Source organism: Gadus morhua, chromosome 9 (assembly GCF_902167405.1).
Source record: "Gadus morhua chromosome 9, gadMor3.0, whole genome shotgun sequence".
Lineage (NCBI taxonomy): Eukaryota > Metazoa > Chordata > Actinopteri > Gadiformes > Gadidae > Gadus > Gadus morhua.
This window is the reverse complement of record NC_044056.1, coordinates 14,243,593-14,263,076: the sequence shown is the minus strand read 5'-3', so window position 1 is coordinate 14,263,076 and position 19,484 is coordinate 14,243,593. Positions and strand designations below refer to the sequence as shown.

The following is a 19,484-nucleotide window of genomic DNA, read 5'->3' as shown; positions in this document are numbered from 1 at the left end:
TAATTGGTGTTGTTCAAAACATGGATTAGATAAAACGTACCTAACCCTTTGTTCAAATGTAAACCACTGCAGGTATAGGCCCACTGACCTTTAACCCTGACCCAGGTCAGACCCAACAGCCAAACAGTGGATACACCTGACTTAACACAAAGGTAACACATACTGTTTGACCTTTATAGGGAGTGTAAAGTTGACGTCACCACGTATTGAGCGATATTGTGAATGTTTACAGATCACTTCACATTCCCCATTGACCTGTGTGTGTATATACACTAGTCTACAGGCACTGGAGGTTTAGTTTGAGCAGAGCACAGAGCAGATACATTAAACAACAACAATAGCAGAATTTGGATATTAACTATTCTATATCACATCATTTAGAAGTGGCTTTTTTCTACAGCTACTGAGAGCAATTAAGGAACAGGAAGGACAGGCTGAGAATATTGGGAATTGAACCCATTACTTTTTGTAGCTGACTATGCTAGCCACTACACAGTACTATTCAAAACACATTAAATCAGTTGGCTATGAAGGAAAGCAAGGTGTTTAGACAGAGATTTTAAGCAGCAGCACTATCGGACATGCAGTCGATTCCTGCCGGTATCTGAGGATTCTCTGATCCATATGAGAGAGAGAGAGAGAGAGAGAGAGAGAGAGAGAGAGAGAGAGAGAGAGAGAGAGAGAGAGAGAGAGAGAGAGAGAGAGAGAGAGAGAGAGAGAGAGAGAGAGCAATAAGATAACCCAAACCCTTATTTTAGATGAAATCCAATACTTCTCACTATGAAGGAACATGTAATGCGGCATCATTAGGCAGCCTCTAGGGGGGAGGGAATGAAAGAGGTACGGTACAGTCCTGTTACATTCCCTCCTCATTAGAAGTGGCTTAGGCTACAGAGACGATCATTAAGCAACTTCCTCCGCCAGCTAATGGAACTTTCTTGGACAAGCACTGTTGGAAGAGGCCACCGTTTGGGCCGTTTCTTCAGCAGGAGGACACTGGTGCCTGTGGAATCCTCTAAAACAGAGGTGCATTGGGCATCGGTTGTGTGATTGTTCGTGTGTTCCTTAAACTGCTGAGCTTGAAGCACAGCCGCAACACAGCCGGTGGTCTCGGCTGTCGGACCACCGTCTGGTGTCCAGCAGAGCATGCGGAAACATTCATCACATGCATGAGCCGTTCTCACTTGCTCTTTTTATCGATCCCAGCCCTGCAGCTCCACTGGCCCATATTGATTTCCTTGACCAGTTTTTCCGCCTTTGTTATTAAGACACACGATAAAGCGCAGGACGATTGCGCTGAGGTGTGCCTCCTCCCTTGATGTGGCACCTGCACACTTTATGCAAAGAATCAATAATTGTATATAAAGAATCAATACCACAACAAGCTGCCCTGGAAGGGAGCTGGCGCTTTGTGTATCAATGGTCGTTTTCTCCTGATATCTCTTTAGCTTGGCCGCTCCTTCCAGGGGACTGACCTTTTGTTGAATTGGAGGATGAAGCTGCATAGGAAGACTTTGGGTGGGAGCACGTCATTTGCTTTGCCCTTCGTAAGTAGATCCTGGTTCTCAAAAATGGTGCATCTATAGATCTATATATCACATTGTGTTCCGTTTTTAATATCTATGACTATACTAAAATGTTAATATAAAAATATTTTATGGGGGGGAGGGAGGGAGGGGGGGGGGGGGTCAGAGATTCTGCACCAATAGACTAAAATCTGGAGGCTACAGCCTGTATCTGCTCCAAAGCTATAAATATAATTATTCATACCTACGGTTCCACATTTCAACTGATGAAAAACATTCTGCTTGAAAGCCCAGCCAAAAGTTTTCTTTCCCAGTTCTCCAACTCAATGCACTGTGTAACTTTTGATCACATTTTTGAAGAGTGTTAAATTTAGTAGTATTAAAAAATAATATCCAGGGATAATAAATTATAATAGACTGATGAAAATAGCAGCTTCTCTACATTTTAATTCGACTCAGCATGCCCATAACCATCAATATGCAACCTTGTAAATTCCCCTCCACAGAGGAAAATGCTGGTGTAGGTCAATGTTAGTTTGTTTTAACCGCATATTCTGTAGTTTGTAGATGATTTAAATCAGCTTATTACAAATATAGAACGTGTGTGGTTTATGGCTTTGTGAATCTCTTGCCTCTGACGTCATCAGTTATTCAATCATGCTGCACACGTGTGAAACATTCCTTTATTATAAATAGAACTTTGTATAAAATTAGCATGCTTTAACAATGGCATTTACACATTTCACAACCAAAGGCTACCTTTCATATCGCTCTGTTGGCTATCGTTTCGGTGGGCTTCTGGTCATTTAGCTATTGTTCAGTTAGCTACCACTCAATTAGCTGCTATCCAGTTAGCCATACTTCTGTCAGCTACCTTTTGACGACCTACCTTTCAGTTAGCTGATATCGAGTTAGCTTTTATCCAGTTATCCATTGTTAAGTTAACTGCTGTTCAGTTAGCCATAACTCAGTTAGCGCCCTTTCAGTAAAACGACCCAATTAGCCAGCACAAAAAAAACGGATTCATATCAGGATGCAGGTCCACAGACAGACAACAGGAGACACAAACAGGACATTTTCACAATTTTACGCACATTTAGAATATCAACACAAAATGTTGCCCCTCAGAACAATTTTTTCCCCTATTGCATTTCCTTAAGATGCAATGTTCTGATTTCCGTAATTTCTTCTGTGGTCACCTTGCCTGTCTCCCAGATTGCAGATGGTTTGGCTTTAGAAACTGTTCAGGTGTCCTGTTCGGACGTCTCTTAGTGGTAAAACCAACGATTCCTGTGTGCAAAGACTGTACAGTACACCAGGGGTACATCCGCTCCCCATTCCTCTGTAGTGCTGAGAGCTCTCTTTATATCACACTACCGCTCCCAGAACCCTCCCGCCAAAAGGCCCGGGATCATCTTGTTCCTTTGCACCGCCCCCCCCCCCCCCCCCCCCCCCCCCCCCCCCCTGCTGCTCTTCAGATGGCGTGGTTTGTGTAGCTGACGTATGTTGTTTTGGTGGACGACACTGGAGAAGAGAAAGACACAGTGAAATCCCAATTCCCTGGGTTCCTGCATATCCATCATGGTTGCTCTGATTCAGCAGTGCATTTGGGGAGATGAAAAGGAAATATTATCATGTCTAAGGTGGGTAACTAAGCTGGAGGCAGATTTGTGTTTAGTGTTAGCTGTTTTGATGAAGTAACCCAAAAATGAAAGCAACGCCTTTAAGTCCTGCGCATTTGCTCATGAGACTGGAAGTGGCTTTGAAGTTTGAATTAGATGTGGATACTGAGAAAGTGTGGCATTATCTGATTCCCTACCAGTAGGAGTCTAAGCCCCCGCTCAGTGCACAACCCAAACACATCTTTCTGTTAGCTAGCATCTTCAGTTACAGACTACCCTGTTAGGTAAACTAAATATATCAAATAATAAAAAAATTCTAAGACCGGTGTATGATATCCATCTGTTGTATATCAGTGTGTGTGTGTGTGTGTGTGTGTGTGTGTCATTATGTGTCTGTATATATGTGTCCGTGCATGTGTTCCTCCTCGTTTGGCTCATAACATCACACAAATCTGTGTGTGTGTTTGTTTGAGAGAGAATGTATATGTGTATGTGAGTATGTGTGTGTGTGTGTGTGTATGTATCAATATTTGTGTGTGTCCACGTACAGTATGTGTGTGTCACCTGTATGCTCAACCCCCTCACAAAGCTGTGTGTGTGTGTGTGTGTGTGTGTGTGTGTGTGCGTGCGTGCGTGCGTGCGTGCGTGCGTGCGTGCGTGCGAGCCTCACCTGTCGGCTCCACCCCCTCACAGAGCTCCGTCTTCACCTCCCCGTTGGGCCTCTCGGCGGCGAGCTGCGACAGCTTGCTGGTCATGGTTGCCACGGTGACGATGGCCTTGAAGCTGCGCTTGCGCTTGGGCACGTTGAGCTCCGGGTGGAGGAGGATGGTGTACACCTTGGGCATGTACAGCATTCCCAGGGAGACGGACGCACTCAGGCTGAGGGACACGGTCAGGGTGGCCGTCTGGATGTACATCTGGGGAGGGAGAGGCAGGCTGTAGCACGTCTACTGCACAGCGGGTCGCTCCGCACGGTACAAGGTATGGAGGAGGTTTCACTTTCACTTTATGCTGCCTCAAACTGAGCCAATTGTTGATTTGTTTTTGTTGATTTATCGGGGGAGAGAGAGAGAGAGAGAGAGACCGAGAGACCGAGAGAGCGAGAGATCGAGAGAGCGAGAGATCGAGAGACCGAGAGAGACCGAGTGAGAGAGAGAGAGAGACCGAGAGAGAGAGAGAGAGAGAGAGAGAGAGAGAGAGAGAGAGAGGGCGAGACCAAGTAGTTGAGTGGTAGATAAAGAGAGAATGAGAGAGGCAGATAAAGAGAATAAGAAAGCGAACTGATGACAAGGAAAAGAGGGAGAGGGAGATCAAAACAAAAGTATAATAGGATTAAGAAAATAATACACAGCTGCATTAAAGGAAGAACGAGATAGGGCGAGGAAGAGAGGAGGAGATAAATAAATTCAATAGGAGTTGGACTCGTGACATTACAACCAAATATGTTCACAAAATATGTATTTAGCCAATAAAACTGTTGCTAAAGAGCCAATAAACCAAAAAAGGATTAAAGGAATTAAAAGTGCTAGACTATTAAAGAGAGTTCTCATGGCTGGTCACTTAGCGCCTGTGGAAGTGAGAACCATCAGCGGCGGGCAACACCCAGCTCCGAGCCAAGACAGCAGGGGGGCCCGCTCAGCACCCACAGAGTCCTGCCCCCCTTTACAACTCAGCAACAGACGCCGCTCGGCCCCCTGGGGGCCCCATGCAGAGCAGCTGTGGGCCAGTCGCCAGCCTCACACCCAGACTTTGCTCGGAAGGCAGAGAGGAGCCTCGGGAATGGGAAAAGGCCCACGCACACACCCCGCAGTTAAGGCAGGACATCGGGCACAGGGCTGGTGAACTGCAGACTCCCAGATCAACATAGTGGGGGGAGGGGATCAGGTCAGAAGCCCGATGAAAACATGGAGAAAAAAAGGCTTATCTCAGCTTCCGCACCACGGGTCTTAACACGGGTTAAGCCTATGATGCTGTATGAGAACTATCCTGCACCTGCCTGCCAACTCCGGGAGTCTACTGTAGAGTGTGGGGTACTGTGTGGTGGTCTGTAGTGGACTACGCTACTACTGGAGGTGGGGATAGAGGTGCCCCATGAGGAGGTGGAGGACCTCTCCCTTCAGATGTGGAGTCAGGGCCTGTCCCGTCTCACACAGAGAGCGGACTCCCTGACATTTACAGTAAGGGAGAGAGAGAGAGAGAGAGAGAGAGAGAGAGAGAGAGAGAGAGAGAGAGAGAGAGAGAGAGAGAGAGAGAGAGAGAGAGAGAGAGAGAGAGAGAGAGAGAGAGAGAGAGAGCAGGAGCAGGAGAAAGAGAGAGAGCAATAGTGAGAGATAGAGAGAGTGTCTCTTTGCTCCCCTGCATAATAAATCAGCCTTTTGATATTCTGCTCCCTGCTCTTGTGAGAACCAGGAAGTTGCTCACACAACAACTGGACCATGTTAATAACATAAAATATTACTGCTTATACTATACTATTAAAACCCTGAACAGTTTAATGACCACAGTATCCGCTATTTCTTACTTATATTAATTATAATAGCCATATTATCTCTGTTATGACCGTTTTACTGTAGTATTATTAGAGTGCTCCGAGAGCCGTGATTGGCTCCTTAGCCCACTGCCTCTGTGTGCCACTAACCCGAGCAGCGCTTCTGCTTTAGCGGTCTTTAGCGGTCTTAATGGTCTATTTAGTTAGTGGGGTTGTTGGTCTTGGTGGTCTCATTAGGGGACTCTTAAGTGGCCTAGGGGGGTGTCTCTGTCACATGGCTGCCCGCTGAAGTCATGGGACAAAGACAGAGACAGAAAGGGATGTCAAAGGGAACACGAAACACGTGGACCACATTCATCTCAGAGGAGGACGATACGGCGACGGCTAATAATCAGGGGTCACGGCTGTGGACTGCTGTTCATTCCTTGCAGGAAGAGGCCTTTTATCAGAGGTGGAAGAGGTGAAAACAGGTGTAGCTAATAAAACTAATTAGGTGTCCGTAGGCATGCCAAGGCCCATTGTTAACGGCATGAGATACACCTGTGATAAAGGTATTATGGCTTGTTGTGGCGGTCAGAGATAACATTGGCCTATCTTCTCGCACGCGCATGATCACACAAATGAATGCGAGTATGAACACGCACACTAATTGCATTGCCCATCGGCTAAATCCCTCAAGGCCATTCTTTCTCATCCTTCTAGTGTTTTTATCCAGGCTCCAATTCCTTTGACTTAATATGTTTACAATATTCAATCCAATACAATGGGTAGATATTCCAGATCTTCTGGAAAATGTTAATCCCAATCAGTAAGTAGGTCACTGAATAATTGATAAACTTGCTTAAACCTTTCCTTACAGGTGCAACTAGTTTAAACCCACAGCCTGGTTTAAATTATTTAGGTGTTTATAGAGATTAGAAAAAAAGGTGTAATCAACAACATTCCTTATACTTAAACCCATTTCTATGCCTAAATTAATGGTAACAATCCCTTTTAAGATTAAACACAAGACACACTGCCTCAAACGTAATTAAACCGAGGCAATGCTGCACATGGAGATCCAGCAGAGGTTGGAGGATTCATGTTATTGCTTCACCACAGGGTCACAGCGCCAGGCTGCGCTGCCTACGATAACAGCGTTTGGTCCAGGGTCATCAATTAATTTGGGCCCGATAAGTGGCTTGTCACACCTAACACCCACATCCAGCCTCCTAAAGATGAGCATTACACTGACCGGTATCTAAACAGCAAGTACCCTGCCCTGAACAATATCCTTACCAAAACGCAATCAAACCAGAGCTGGATCACAATGTTCCCAATGGACTAAACTTGCTTTAATCCATTGAGTATCTCGCATTTTCACACAAAAAAGTGCCTGCGAAATGAATACAGGGGTACGTTTTGTGGTATTTCTTGAATTCCTTATACTGATTGGTTAATTCCGGACTGATTCTATTCATGAAAACGGAAAGCCATCTTCTCTGTGGGGAAGAGCCAATGACAATCCTTCCTCCCCGCTTCATCGGGCTTTGATTCAGAGTGTGCACAGAGAAGAGGGGATGTTCACTAACGCTCCTTTGACAACGTGTTGTTAAGACGAATCAATGTGTTGGACGCAGCAATACAATGGAAGGCCACAATGGAAAACAAATAGTCAATGTTTGAGAAAAACTATCGATTAAGGATGGGGTCATAGTCTCGGGAAAATAAATAAATACATACATTTAAAATTAAAGTCTAGGAAATGTGTGGACAACCCTACATTAGCTTGGTGGCTGGCATGAGCCGCTTTTCATGGTAGCACAATGTAGTGAACTTGATCAATAATTAAATATTAGATCAATAATTAGATCTCTACTTCATTACTATTTTCACATTTTTACCCGGGAGTTATAGAGGGTCCAGGGGATATGCAATCTTACCAAATGTCACCGTAATTACCTTGAATAAAACGATGGATTTCTCTGGGTTTGGACCTTGTTCAATAATAAATAACAGTTATTTAATAACACATAAATAACAAAGGTCCAGTCGTTTTTAGATATTTGAATGTGGAATGCCTCACATTATACCTTTAAGCCACTGAATCACGCTACAAAAGATTGGTTTGCTTACGAATTTATTCTGCTTACAGGCTGGCTATTTGACCTCGCTGCATCAACTTTCCATCTCCTTGGTAGCAGCCTGAATTGTGGAGGCTGATCTATGGCTCCAAAGCAATGCTCAATCTCTTCTTACGAACCAGAGAGGGTTCATGGGGAGGATATTAAAGCGTGGCGATAATGAATACAAAGATCCAGCTCCCACCGACTTTATTCCAGTGGCTTTGATACCAGACTGATGTGACCAATCGCTGCTATCGTGTAACGTGGTACATCATTATTCAATGTCACTCAAATCATTGGTACGGTTGAGGGATTTCTGCCATGCTGAACATTTCAAAAGAGCGCACACATACACACTGACAGGCAGAGAGAAGAACCCACTCACTCACACACACACACACACACACACACACACACACACACACACACACACACACACACACACACACACACACACACACACACACACACACACACACACACACACACACACACACACACACGCACACACACCGTTCCCTTTTCAAAGAGAAGTTCAAAGCTCTGCTGTGGTCGTAATGCTAAACCGTATGATCTACTACCGTCCAACATGAACACAATTTAAGCAATGTTCACTGTGGTGTGACTTTACCTGGGACATACAGCCTGGTTATAGTCACGCACATGCAAACGCACATACGCATATGTGTGTGTGTGTTGAAAAGCATCTCCTTTCAATATATCCTTTCTATACCCTCTTCTTAGAGCTGAAATGGTTTCGCATGAACGCTTTCAGGCAATCACAGTGCAGTCGCCCCTACACCATCCTTGCACAAGAGATGCGCCCATCCAGTGTCACAGTCAGTGTGTCTCTTGTTCAGATGAATCATGCAAAATCTTGAGTTCACCCGTTCACCCATTCTGTATGAACGGGTGAACTTGCGCAATTGCTCAAGACATACAGAAGAACCCCCGCCCCTCCCTTCAAAAAAGCCACTGCTGAGATGTTCTGTTTTGCGTATATGTCATAAACTGACTATGGTGTTGAATTTAAAACGCGTATACTACTCCACTGCTGCATCCCATATGCCTCATCTTCCCTGTTGCATCACTCAAACACAAATCCCTCCCGATGGTCAACCCGAACTCCACGGTACTCACCCTCTCCGCCGACTGCGCCGTCCCGAAGAAGATGGGGATGAAGGCCAGCCAGATGATGCAGGTGGTGTACATGGTGAAGCCGATGGGCTTGGCCTCGTTGAAGGTCTCGGGCACGCCGCGCGTCTTGATGGCGTACACGGTGCACGTGACCATCAGCAGGATGGAGTAGCCCAGCGAGCAGATCAGCGACAGGTCCGAGATGTCGCACTTGAGCACGCCGCGCGCCCTCTCGGGGTCCTGCGTGCGCTGCTCCCCAAAGTCCACGAAGGTGTGGGGCGGGTCGGCCGCGAACCAGATGAGCACGCCCAGCAGCTGCAGGGAGATGAGGAAGAAGGTGATGAAGAGCTGGGAGGTGGGCGAGATGAAGCGCGGCGCCGTCACCGCCTTCTTGCCCTGCTCGAAGATGCGGTGGATGCGGTTGGTCTTGGTGAGCAGCGCCGCGTTGCTGAAGCACATGCCCAGGCCCAGGAAGATGCGGCGGAAGGAGCACACCACCACGTCGGGCGCGGCGATCATGGGAAAGGTGATGACGTAGCACAGGAAGATGCCCGTCAGCAGCACATAGCTCATCTCGCGGCCCGCCGCCCGCACGATGGGCGTGTCGTTGTGGCGCACGAAGGTGAGGATGACGAAGGTGGTGGCGATGATGCCCAGGACGGAGATGAAGACGGGCACCACGGCCCAGGGGGAGCTCCACTCCAGCTTGATGATGGGGATGGGCTGGCAGCCCGTGCGGTTGTGGTCCGGCCGCTGCTCGTAGGAGCACAGCTCGCAGGTGAACTGGCTGGCCTGGAAGTGGTAGCCCTCGCAGCGCTCGCAGTGCCAGCAGCATGGGGCGCCCTTCACCACCTTCTTCCTCTCGCCGGTCCGGCAGGGCAGGCTGCACACCGAGCCGGGCAGCGACCAGTCACCGCTGGCCCACTGCAGCGCCTCCATCTGGGGAGGAGGGCGACAGCGGTCAGCTCGGGTACTTGTGCTGTACTACACACACTTAAGGGCTGATTATGGTTCCACGTCGACTCAGCGCAAGGACCAGGCAGACGCTTCAACGCAGTCGTGATCCTGTTTTGGTTCTGCGTCAGGTTTTAGTTAGCGGACCAATCACAGCCCTTGCTGCTGCATCGCCTCGACGCAAGGTTCCAATTTACGCAAGGAGGGTCCGCATGGACGTAATGGGGCTGTAAACCCCATTGCGTTGCATCGACGTGGAACCATAATCAGCCCTTAAGACAGGTATAGTTTACGGAAGGTATAGATTCACATCTTTATACTATGCAACACATTAACAGATAAGATACACTTTTATGAGTCACAAATTATGTGTAACACAGTTTAAGGATGTGTAACACGTCTATATCACACATCACTATACTATCTTTGATGTGTGTTGGATATGCTATGGAGTTGTGCGGCACTTACGTTGAGATGCAGCTGGTTGGTCCATTGACCGATCACCTTGTACTCTGTTGTCGATTGGTTATTGATCTGGTATTGGAAGATGTCATAACGTCCGGGGGCGTCACCGTTCTCGTTGAAAGTGACAGGTGTCCCGGCACTTCCTGTTGAAACAGGAAGCACAGATCAGGTGTTGTCCAGGCAGGGGTTATTGTGACGTAGGCGATAGGAACAGAAGCAGTATGCTAACAGCTGCCAGTATAACAACAGAATGAGGATACAGGGCAGAGTCCCACGGATATATCTTTATGGAAACCATCACACTCACATCCCCGATCTCCTAGGAAACCCCAACAGTTATGATTCTTTGTCAAGAACAGTAGAATATATATATATATATATATATATATATATTAGAGCTGTCAGTTAAACGCGTTATTAACAGCGTTAACGCAAACCAAATTTACCGGCGTTAATTTTTTTAGCGCGCGATTAACGCAATTATTTTATAAAAAAAAAAAAAAAAAAAATTTTTTTTTTTTTTTCTTTGGCTCCAAACAAAGAAGCAGTAGCCTGACTGCTATGTTCAAATGACATTTGTTCAAAGCAGTCGTTTAATTGCACTATAGGCTCTTTTTTTGTATCGTCCTGTTTTGCTCAGTGTATATGCCAATGTTGTTATCAATAAAAATCATTTGCACAAGGCAAGCCGATGCACTTCACCATGTTGATAAGAGAATTAAAATGAGAAGAATTATGGGACAAAAAAATCAAGGGATATTTAGCATAGAAAAATAATTTGTGATTAATCGCGATTAATTAGAGTTAACTATGACATTAATGCGATTAATCACGATTAAATATTTTTATCGCTTGACAGCTCTAATATATATATATATATATATATTATATATTTTTTATATGTCTGTGTGTGTGTGTGTTCCCAGAGTGTTGCAAGATAAGGGCCGTGTCTGGGGTTGAAAGGTTCCTGCTGCCTTTTGATCATATTGTGCTGGAGGCAAAATGACAAATGTAAGCGCGAGAGAATTGAGAGCTCAAGAGATGGAGTTGGTTTAAGGTCAAGATCAAGAAAACCAAGAAAACCCTACAGGTCACCATAACAAAGAGAATGGATCAGAAAGACCATAGCATTCATTACACAAACAAACACACAGCACATTTATAGAAAGACATGCATTTATATGAATATATATGGGCATCCATGGTTATGTTATGTTAGCGTCTATCTGTGTTAAGCCGTTGCCGATAAAGGAAATGAAGCGTGCTTTGGGCTTCCCTTATTTCCTCTGACCCTGGGGCTGGCCCCTATGCTAACCTGTGTTTAGTGTTCAATTAACTTTCCCACAGATCCGGAGCGGGTGTCTCCATCTGAAGCCTTTGAGGAAATTGGAAAGATCCAAGCAGATGGACCCGTTTCCACCCAAAAGTTGAGAACACTGGAGAAAAATAATGCACTTTTTTTTTTGTTGGAAAGAACGCAAGAGCAATATTCAGATTCATAATCTGGTTACATGCTCGCTGCCTGTCAGAACAGAAAGCCGATCTCCATTATTTCCTCACAAGGCTGGTTTGTAGATATAACCACAATAACGCGGTGCACTCCGAAATATTAACGCTCCCTGCTCCCCCCCCCCCCCCCCCCCCTCTCCCCGCCCTCGCACACACACACACAAACACACACCGCTTGGCTCGTCATCTCAATGGAGGTGCTGAAGAAATTACACGGAGGAGCTGCTTTGTTCCTAACCGACCTGAACCTGCGCAAATCCCTACCCTCATTTCCTGTATTGGCAGAGCATCCAGGCCCTGCAGCTGACAATATGTCCGCCGCCATAATTTCCTGTTTCCAGCCCCATCTTGGTCATGCCTCCAGCTGCTTCCAGCCAGCTGTCAGTGCTTACAGTAGCGAGCGATGTTGCGTCAGGTTGGGAGGTCCTCATGCACTGATTGAGATTGTGATGAGACGAAGGAGGGACACATACAGGGGTCCTCATTAAACCCTGCCACTGTTTGGTACGAAGGTTCGATAGCCTCGTGGTTAGGGTGTTCGACCACCGGGGTGAAATGTTCAGGGTTTGAACTCACGTGTCTCACACGTGGCTCAGGAGGTAGGGCGGGTTGGCTGGTAACCGGGAGGTTGCTTGTTCGATCCCCGGCTGAGTGTCCATGAGCGAGGCACCTCACCCTTACTGCTCCCGACAAGCTGGCTGTCGCCTTGCATGGCGGACACTGCCGTCGGTGTGTGAATGTGTCCATGATAGGTGATTGTTAGGCAATATTGTAAAGCGTGGCCACTGGATAGAGAAGCGCTATATAACTGCAGTCCATTACCCATTCCGTAGTCTCCACACAAGCATTCTGGAGCAAGATGAACCATGCAATACGGTGCGTCACGTTAGGTGAAACGCTGCTGGGCGACAGAACATTAATTTAGACAGTAGCAGTAGTACTCATCGTCTGTGAGCTCTGCCAGGGTGCCCACATCATCACTGTCACCTTCATCAGAGGTAGCTATAGTGTCTTTAACCTCTCAGACTCACTGGGACACCTGCTAGACCGGGTATTATGTTGCCTGGGTTTTGGGTATTTTTTGCAGTTTCTTTCTTAATTGCTCAGATCCCAGGAGCTCTCGGCTCTGAGCTCAAAACTGCTGTTTTGTCCTGCACTTCATGTACTTTTTGTTTGCTCCGCAATGTTTAACAAAATCTTTTCAATAACTTAATTGACAGGTCTAACTGCATATAATTAATCTGATCAACACAGAAGAAGGTAGTATTTTCCCAAATATCACCCCCTTTTTTTTTAATTGGAAACATCAGAATTTTTGCCTTTCAACTGGATTTTGGGCTTGTGGGACAACTGTTTTGGAAATTGGTCCAATTTCCATAATACTGGAACAATTCCAATTCCCCTTTGACCAAAGAGGTGGAAAAAAAAACAGTTTCCATGAAATGTAATCATGTAATTATGATTTGTGAATTGAATAGAATTGAATTTGCGTCTATATTATGGTATGTTATTGTGTTGAGGTGTCTGACTTTAACGATACCTTGTCATGTAATCCATTCACAGATGCTTCATGTCCTTTTGGATAGGGTTACTCCAATTAAATCACAAATTATTAATTTCAGTAACAACAATAGGGCTGCACATTTCTTAAAAGCTTTTATTTAGTTTTACCTATGTTCAAGGTAGGGGATTTCCTCACATGTTAAGGTCATGATCAATGACCTCATTATCATTATCATCTTTGTTTCGTATTATTCTTCGCGTCGTTTAATTGTGTATTCATACGCACAGGTGACTTCATCCTCCTTGTTTTTGTTATAACAGATATCTGTGTACCAAAGACCACGTCATCCTTGTCTTTGCAGTGTTTTGAAACACATGTCTTTATGTATTCATATATTCTCAGCCCTATACACTCTCCCGTATCGCGGCGAGCAGCAGGGATTTACCCAAGGATTCAGGGCAAATTCAGTCCCAAGCCCAAACTTTCTCCCACTGAAACATCAACAACATGATTCATCGGTCCTTGTCTCAACTCATCAAAAACAATCTCCATGATGCCTCGCCCACCCACGCATTGCTAATCACATTCACACAAGGCTCGATACAAAGACCCCTTACAGATGGGCTTATCCTAGCCACCGCTAACATTAGCACAAACGCTGCTATAAATACATGCATGCATGGCGCGATGAGGGCGCGGGGGGGCTAGCGCGCTTACGTTAGCAATGCGCCCTGGGCTAACAGGCGCACAGTAAAGGCGCTGTGTGTGCCGACAGTGGACGTCTGATTCACTGTGTTTCAAATTCAGGATGATGGCTCCCACACACCCACAGACGCACGCACGCACGCACGCACGCACGCACGCACGCACACACACACACACACACACACACACACACACACACACACACACACACACACACACACACACACACACACACACACACACACACACACACACACACACACAAGCGCGTGCGCTCAAACGCACAGAGCCGGGAGCAGAGACCGAGTGGTTATAGGGCTAACTGTGTTTATGTTTGATGAATGCCTTGAAAATCCCGTTTAACAGGCTCAACCAAGCATAGGGTGCATGGTCAGTACCACAAACACATGCACTATGTTGGATGAAAGCATGAATGCACACACATACACTCATGACCCAAAACAGATCATCCTCATGAATGCAGATAAGCACCCAGACTCACACCCATATGAACACACACACATTGGAAAAAGGACGCAATCATGGACACACATTTGCACACACAAACTCTCGCCCCGCATACACAGCAGCCCCCCCCATTAGGGACATGGGTTATAAGGTGGGCTGTGCTGGGTTTACATCGGCCATGACAATTAACAGCCTTTGGTTCCCACCTCCTCCACTAATTCAATGTTTTCTGCTTCTCTTCACACGCTCCCTGGCTCTGGCAGCTAAACGAATCCCTTCCAGGTACAGAGATCTGAAGAGAAAAACATACATCCACCACATGCTTTATCCTCTCTCTCTCTCTCTCTCTCTCTCTCTCTCTCTCTCTCTCTCTCTCTCTCTCTCTCTCTCTCTCTCTCTCTCTCTCTCTCTCTCTCTCTCTCTCTCTCTCTCTCTCTCTCTCTCTCTCTCTCTCTCTCTCTCTCTCTCTCACGCCCACTCTCTCTCTCTGTATGTCTATCTTTCTCGCCCTCTCTTCCTAAACCGATGACAGTGAACAAGATAAGGGGATTATTCAAATCAGCTTTCTCTACTCGTAGAGGAAGAGGAGGGAGACAAGAAGTAATGAGAGAAAGAGAAGGGGGAGGGGGAGAGGGCGAGAGGAGAAAGGGGGAAGGGGAGAAGAGGGGGAGAGAGAAGAGGGGAAGGGACAAGCGGTGAGGGGGAGAGACGAGAGAGGATCGGGGAAGAGAGGAGAAAAGGGGAAAAGATGAGAGGGGATAGGGGGAGAGGGGGAGAGGGGATGAGAGAAGACGGGAAAGCAAACCAGAAAAGACGAGAGGAGGGCTGGTTCTAAATGAAAGGAATGGCAGAAGAGAGAGGAGGGGGAGTAGATCAGCTGTTTGGTTAGGTATCCATGTGTATCTGTTCTCCATTATAGATGTGTTTTGAAGGAACACTTCTGCGTTACAAATCAAATGAACCATAACTTTGAACAGCTAGGAAACCAAGACAGATGAATGGTATTTGTCTAATGCACTCTCAGCACCCTCTGTTCTAATTGTTCTGCTGAACAGGGACGGGGGAGCAGACACGATACTCACAACATAATCATCTCAACAATGAAACCACTTTCATTTTCGTGTACGCCGATAGAGTACTGAGTAACCAAGTGTTAAATATTCCTCCAAACTGGGACAGAATCTGTCCCACTTGCTTTCACTTGATATTTAAACCAGTTTGTTGGCAGGTCATTATCTTCTACTTGCAGAGTGATGATGCATTTTAAATAAAAAATGCATTGGTCCAAGTTTTTATAGGACAGGTTTTGTTAAGGTAACGGATACGGTTTAGTTTGGTTTTTGTTTGTGTTAAAGATCTGTGGGGAAGCAATGCAGAGCTAGGCTTAGTCAGTATAAAAGCATGCACGGTATCCTCCACAGTTCCCTCTGAGGAGGTTGGATCAATTGGAAAGGTGGGGTCAGACAGTGTGGGCACGGCTGGGACTAAAACAACAGCGCTAATGGAAAACGGTTCAGTATCACACACCTCCAGCAGCCAGAGCTGTGCTGCCCCATGGCCGGACAAAAGCACAAGAACCCAGCAATCAGCTGTGCTTCTAAACCCAGTGTTCATTGACTGTTTTCTATCCTAATCCCTGTGGATTGACTGTTTGCGGTGCATTACTCTGAGTGTAGGATTCGTCTCATTTTGTTTTGTTTTAGAAAACTCCAACGGGTATATCTTCTTTCCACATTCAGATATTTTTATGGAGCTCCATTTTGTCTTGCCTGAGACTCGGGGAAATGGTGTCTTGGTGTAGACATTTGTTATCCTGTTTGAAGCTAGCTCTTCGAGCGTGCTTTCTTAAAACTGAAAATCGCTGGTGAAGTAGGAGAAATAAAGGGTGCTTTCCTCATGATTGAGCGTTGACAAGGTGGTGTTAATGAGATCTCTCTTTCAGACAAGGAGGAAACTTCCATGGTGTGTTGGGAGGAGGCTAAAGACCCGAAACTAAAGGATTTAATAGAATATAGGATTCCCTGTAAAAGGCAGCACGTGCAAATTGATTCTGCCAATTTATTCTCTTGCAGAGCTTATCCTTATCATTTGGCTTCTTTTTATAGCACCAAAAAAAGCGTCAAAGTAGTTTTAAAGTGAAATAGAACTGTATTAAATCAACTTGAAGATGTATAAAAGTTATTCTATATTAACACATATACAGGTCACTATCTTCTTGTGTCTATTCAATCTAAAAATCGTCAAATGTAGATAGATAGGGCGCTGGAGATAATCGACGTGTGTAAAATAATGAGCAGAAGCATCTCTGAAGTCCTGCTGACAAAGCGGTGACTATTGAGCCTTGACAAGTGAGCACTAGAGAGGAGGGATCAAAACAGACTCTGAAGGACAGGAATAACATGGAGAAGATGGCTAATGAGCGGACCTGCTGGACACCCTGACTGAGGTCTTAATGCGTCAGCTGAAATATTTTGTGGCGTCCCAGGCTGTATGTGGTGCGTGGGATTATTACCCAGCATGCAGCGCGGGAGACCTCCATTCGCCGGCGGTGGTCCACCACTCAGCGGTTTTAATTACTGCTTGGGTTAGGAAGTTTGTACTCGCAGCGAATTGATTATAAGCAATTAGCAATTTTCACACACAAAATATGAAAATACGGAGCTTGGGGAAAATAAAGCCGGCAGCTTTGAGACTGGTGTGTTGCTTTCATTGTTTAAATACAACTTGATTCAGAGGCAATCATGTTTGGTTGCTTCGCTTTTGATTGAATGAATTGTCTGTGAATGGTTTTATATGATTAGAAATTAGTCTTAATTGAATCGCAATGTTAGAGGTTTAAAAACGTTGTCTTATTAGGATAGTGGGAATACGATGATAATATAGGATGATAATATAATATGAGGATACTATAAAGTGACCTCATATGAATATGACCCCATTTATTTGAAGAAGATATTCAATATTCATTTAAAATTATCTTGCAGCTATTTTCACAAGTTTAAGAATCATTGGATGAAGAGGTCTGTAAATAATTTACTAAGGCAAGATAAATGAAGGTAAGATATTATTTTGTCAACCAGAACAGATATTATCACAGAGGCAACGGTATTTTTGTGTAACAGATTACATTCAAAGGATTGCTGTTAAATCCTACCGACAGCTCTTTTAATCTAAAGTTATATCTTTCATTGGAAGTAATACAATTAAATGTATTATTCAATACAATTAAGAATAATGTTGATGATATCTTCATACAATACAAAAAACACCATGAAAGCATCATTAAAAACAAAGTAAACCTCTATTTAAGCAGGACAATTTTCACCCACAAGATTCAAAGAAATGTGATGTTTGAAAAAACAAGTCGTTGGATTTCTGAAGAAAAGGACACATTGAGTTCCATCGGAGCAGGTGTGAGGGCCGTTGTCAAACAATCAAAACCCACGTCGCACTCGAGCTAGGGTGCACAGCCAAAATAAAACTACAACCAATTCATTGACCTTTGTTTTTTAAAGGTGACATATTACTCCACCAGGTGTGAGTGTGATTATCCATTACAAGCCGTTTCGAAACTCTGCCTCTTGTGACCTCCACCTAGATGTATAATGGATAGATGAGCAACGTTTGCTACAGTTCACTGGGTTGGCTTGGAGGCTGATCTATCCAGCGCACATCTTGGTGGACACGCCGACTTGTGATTGCAGAGGAGGCCGATTATCAAAACTTGAAAATCTTGTGGCTTGTCACGGCTAATCACACTCACACCTGGTGGTATAATATGTCCCCTTAATAACCAACCAGAAAGTATTCAACTGATAGAAGTCATTTTGGGTTTATCTAACCATTAACCAACCCCGAACTGAAACCTTAGTGACTAATCGCCCCTGAAAGCCCAGGCGCTCGCCCCTCACCGTTGAAGTTCACCGCCCGGATGAAGGAGAGCAGCTCCTTGCCGTCCATGTTGGCCATGGCGGCGCAGAGGCCGGGCCCGGAGCAGCGGTCCCGATGCATCCGGTGCAGCGCGTGGGCCACCGCGTAGACGGCGTCCATCACGAACTGCACCTTCCCTTCCTGCTCGTACGTGGAGTCCCGGCCCACCTTCTCCAGCCCTGACGGGAGAGGGGGGGGGACAGACGCAACGCCTCATGGTTCAAGAAAGTGCAGGAAGGAATAAAGATGAGATGGGAATGCGCTTTGTCCATCCCAGTTGGGAAATCAGGTTGTGTGTCAAAACCAGAAGTACAGGAGAGAGTTAGAGCGAGAGGAAACTTTTAGAATAAGAATGGGCAAAGAAATGCCACAAATATCTATTTCCCTTCTGTGCGATGAGTAGTCGTAATTGAAATGTAAACTCTGCATGTAAATGTGAACATTATTGAGTGCTTTAAGTAATCTGACCGTATATAAAGTCGCAGGGACAGAACCAAACAACGAAAGATTGGTAAATATTGGCTGCAATCATTCTTTGTCTGAATGTTAAAAGGTATTTAATCAGCAGCACTTGAGGGCCGGGAATAACTGCTGTGCGAAAATGTTTTTCTACAGAATGCCGTAGGCTGAACCAGAGGGTTTGTTAGTCATGATGGCCAACAGCACAATACTCAAGAGAGTCAAGCGGATGTTTCAAACTCAAACATTAGTCATAACACAAGCTTTATCATATTGCTTCCTTCAAGGTCTGGTCTTCTCCTTCAAATTGCTGGAAGGAAGATGTAAGGGCAGTCAAGAGGGTTAGAACAGAAAAAGGCAGAAGAGAGCAAGATTTCTAAACTAACCAAGCCCCCATTAAAGTCCCCTCCCTCTCTGTTCCCTCTCTTCCTACTTTTCCCCCAGCAGTGCAAAGTGCTGCATTCGTGCACCTGTGAATGACAGGCAAGATGGAGTCCCCAAACCAATTAGGGAAGAAATGCCCTGTCTCATACAGAAGCAGGCCCAGCCAACCAGAACAGACATTCTCAGAGCATTCCACTGCATTCACTGAAAGCTGAATGATGGCAATGG

At 45.5% G+C, this 19,484-nt stretch overlaps 1 protein-coding gene across 1 annotated transcript in view; it reads right to left on the bottom strand.

Moving 5' to 3' along the window:
* Positions 1-2,979: 2,979 nt before the first annotated feature.
* The window catches only part of LOC115551429 (metabotropic glutamate receptor 8), a 96,174-nt gene continuing 79,669 nt past the window's right edge, over positions 2,980-19,484 (bottom strand). The window contains exons 7-11 of the mRNA XM_030367149.1: positions 18,395-18,592; positions 10,301-10,440; positions 8,882-9,817; positions 3,819-4,065; positions 2,980-3,050 (exon numbers count right to left, since the gene is read on the bottom strand). Coding sequence (XP_030223009.1) covers positions 3,001-3,050; positions 3,819-4,065; positions 8,882-9,817; positions 10,301-10,440; positions 18,395-18,592 — 1,571 coding nt within the window. The 3' untranslated portion in view covers positions 2,980-3,000. The remainder of the gene's footprint in view (positions 3,051-3,818; positions 4,066-8,881; positions 9,818-10,300; positions 10,441-18,394; positions 18,593-19,484) is intronic.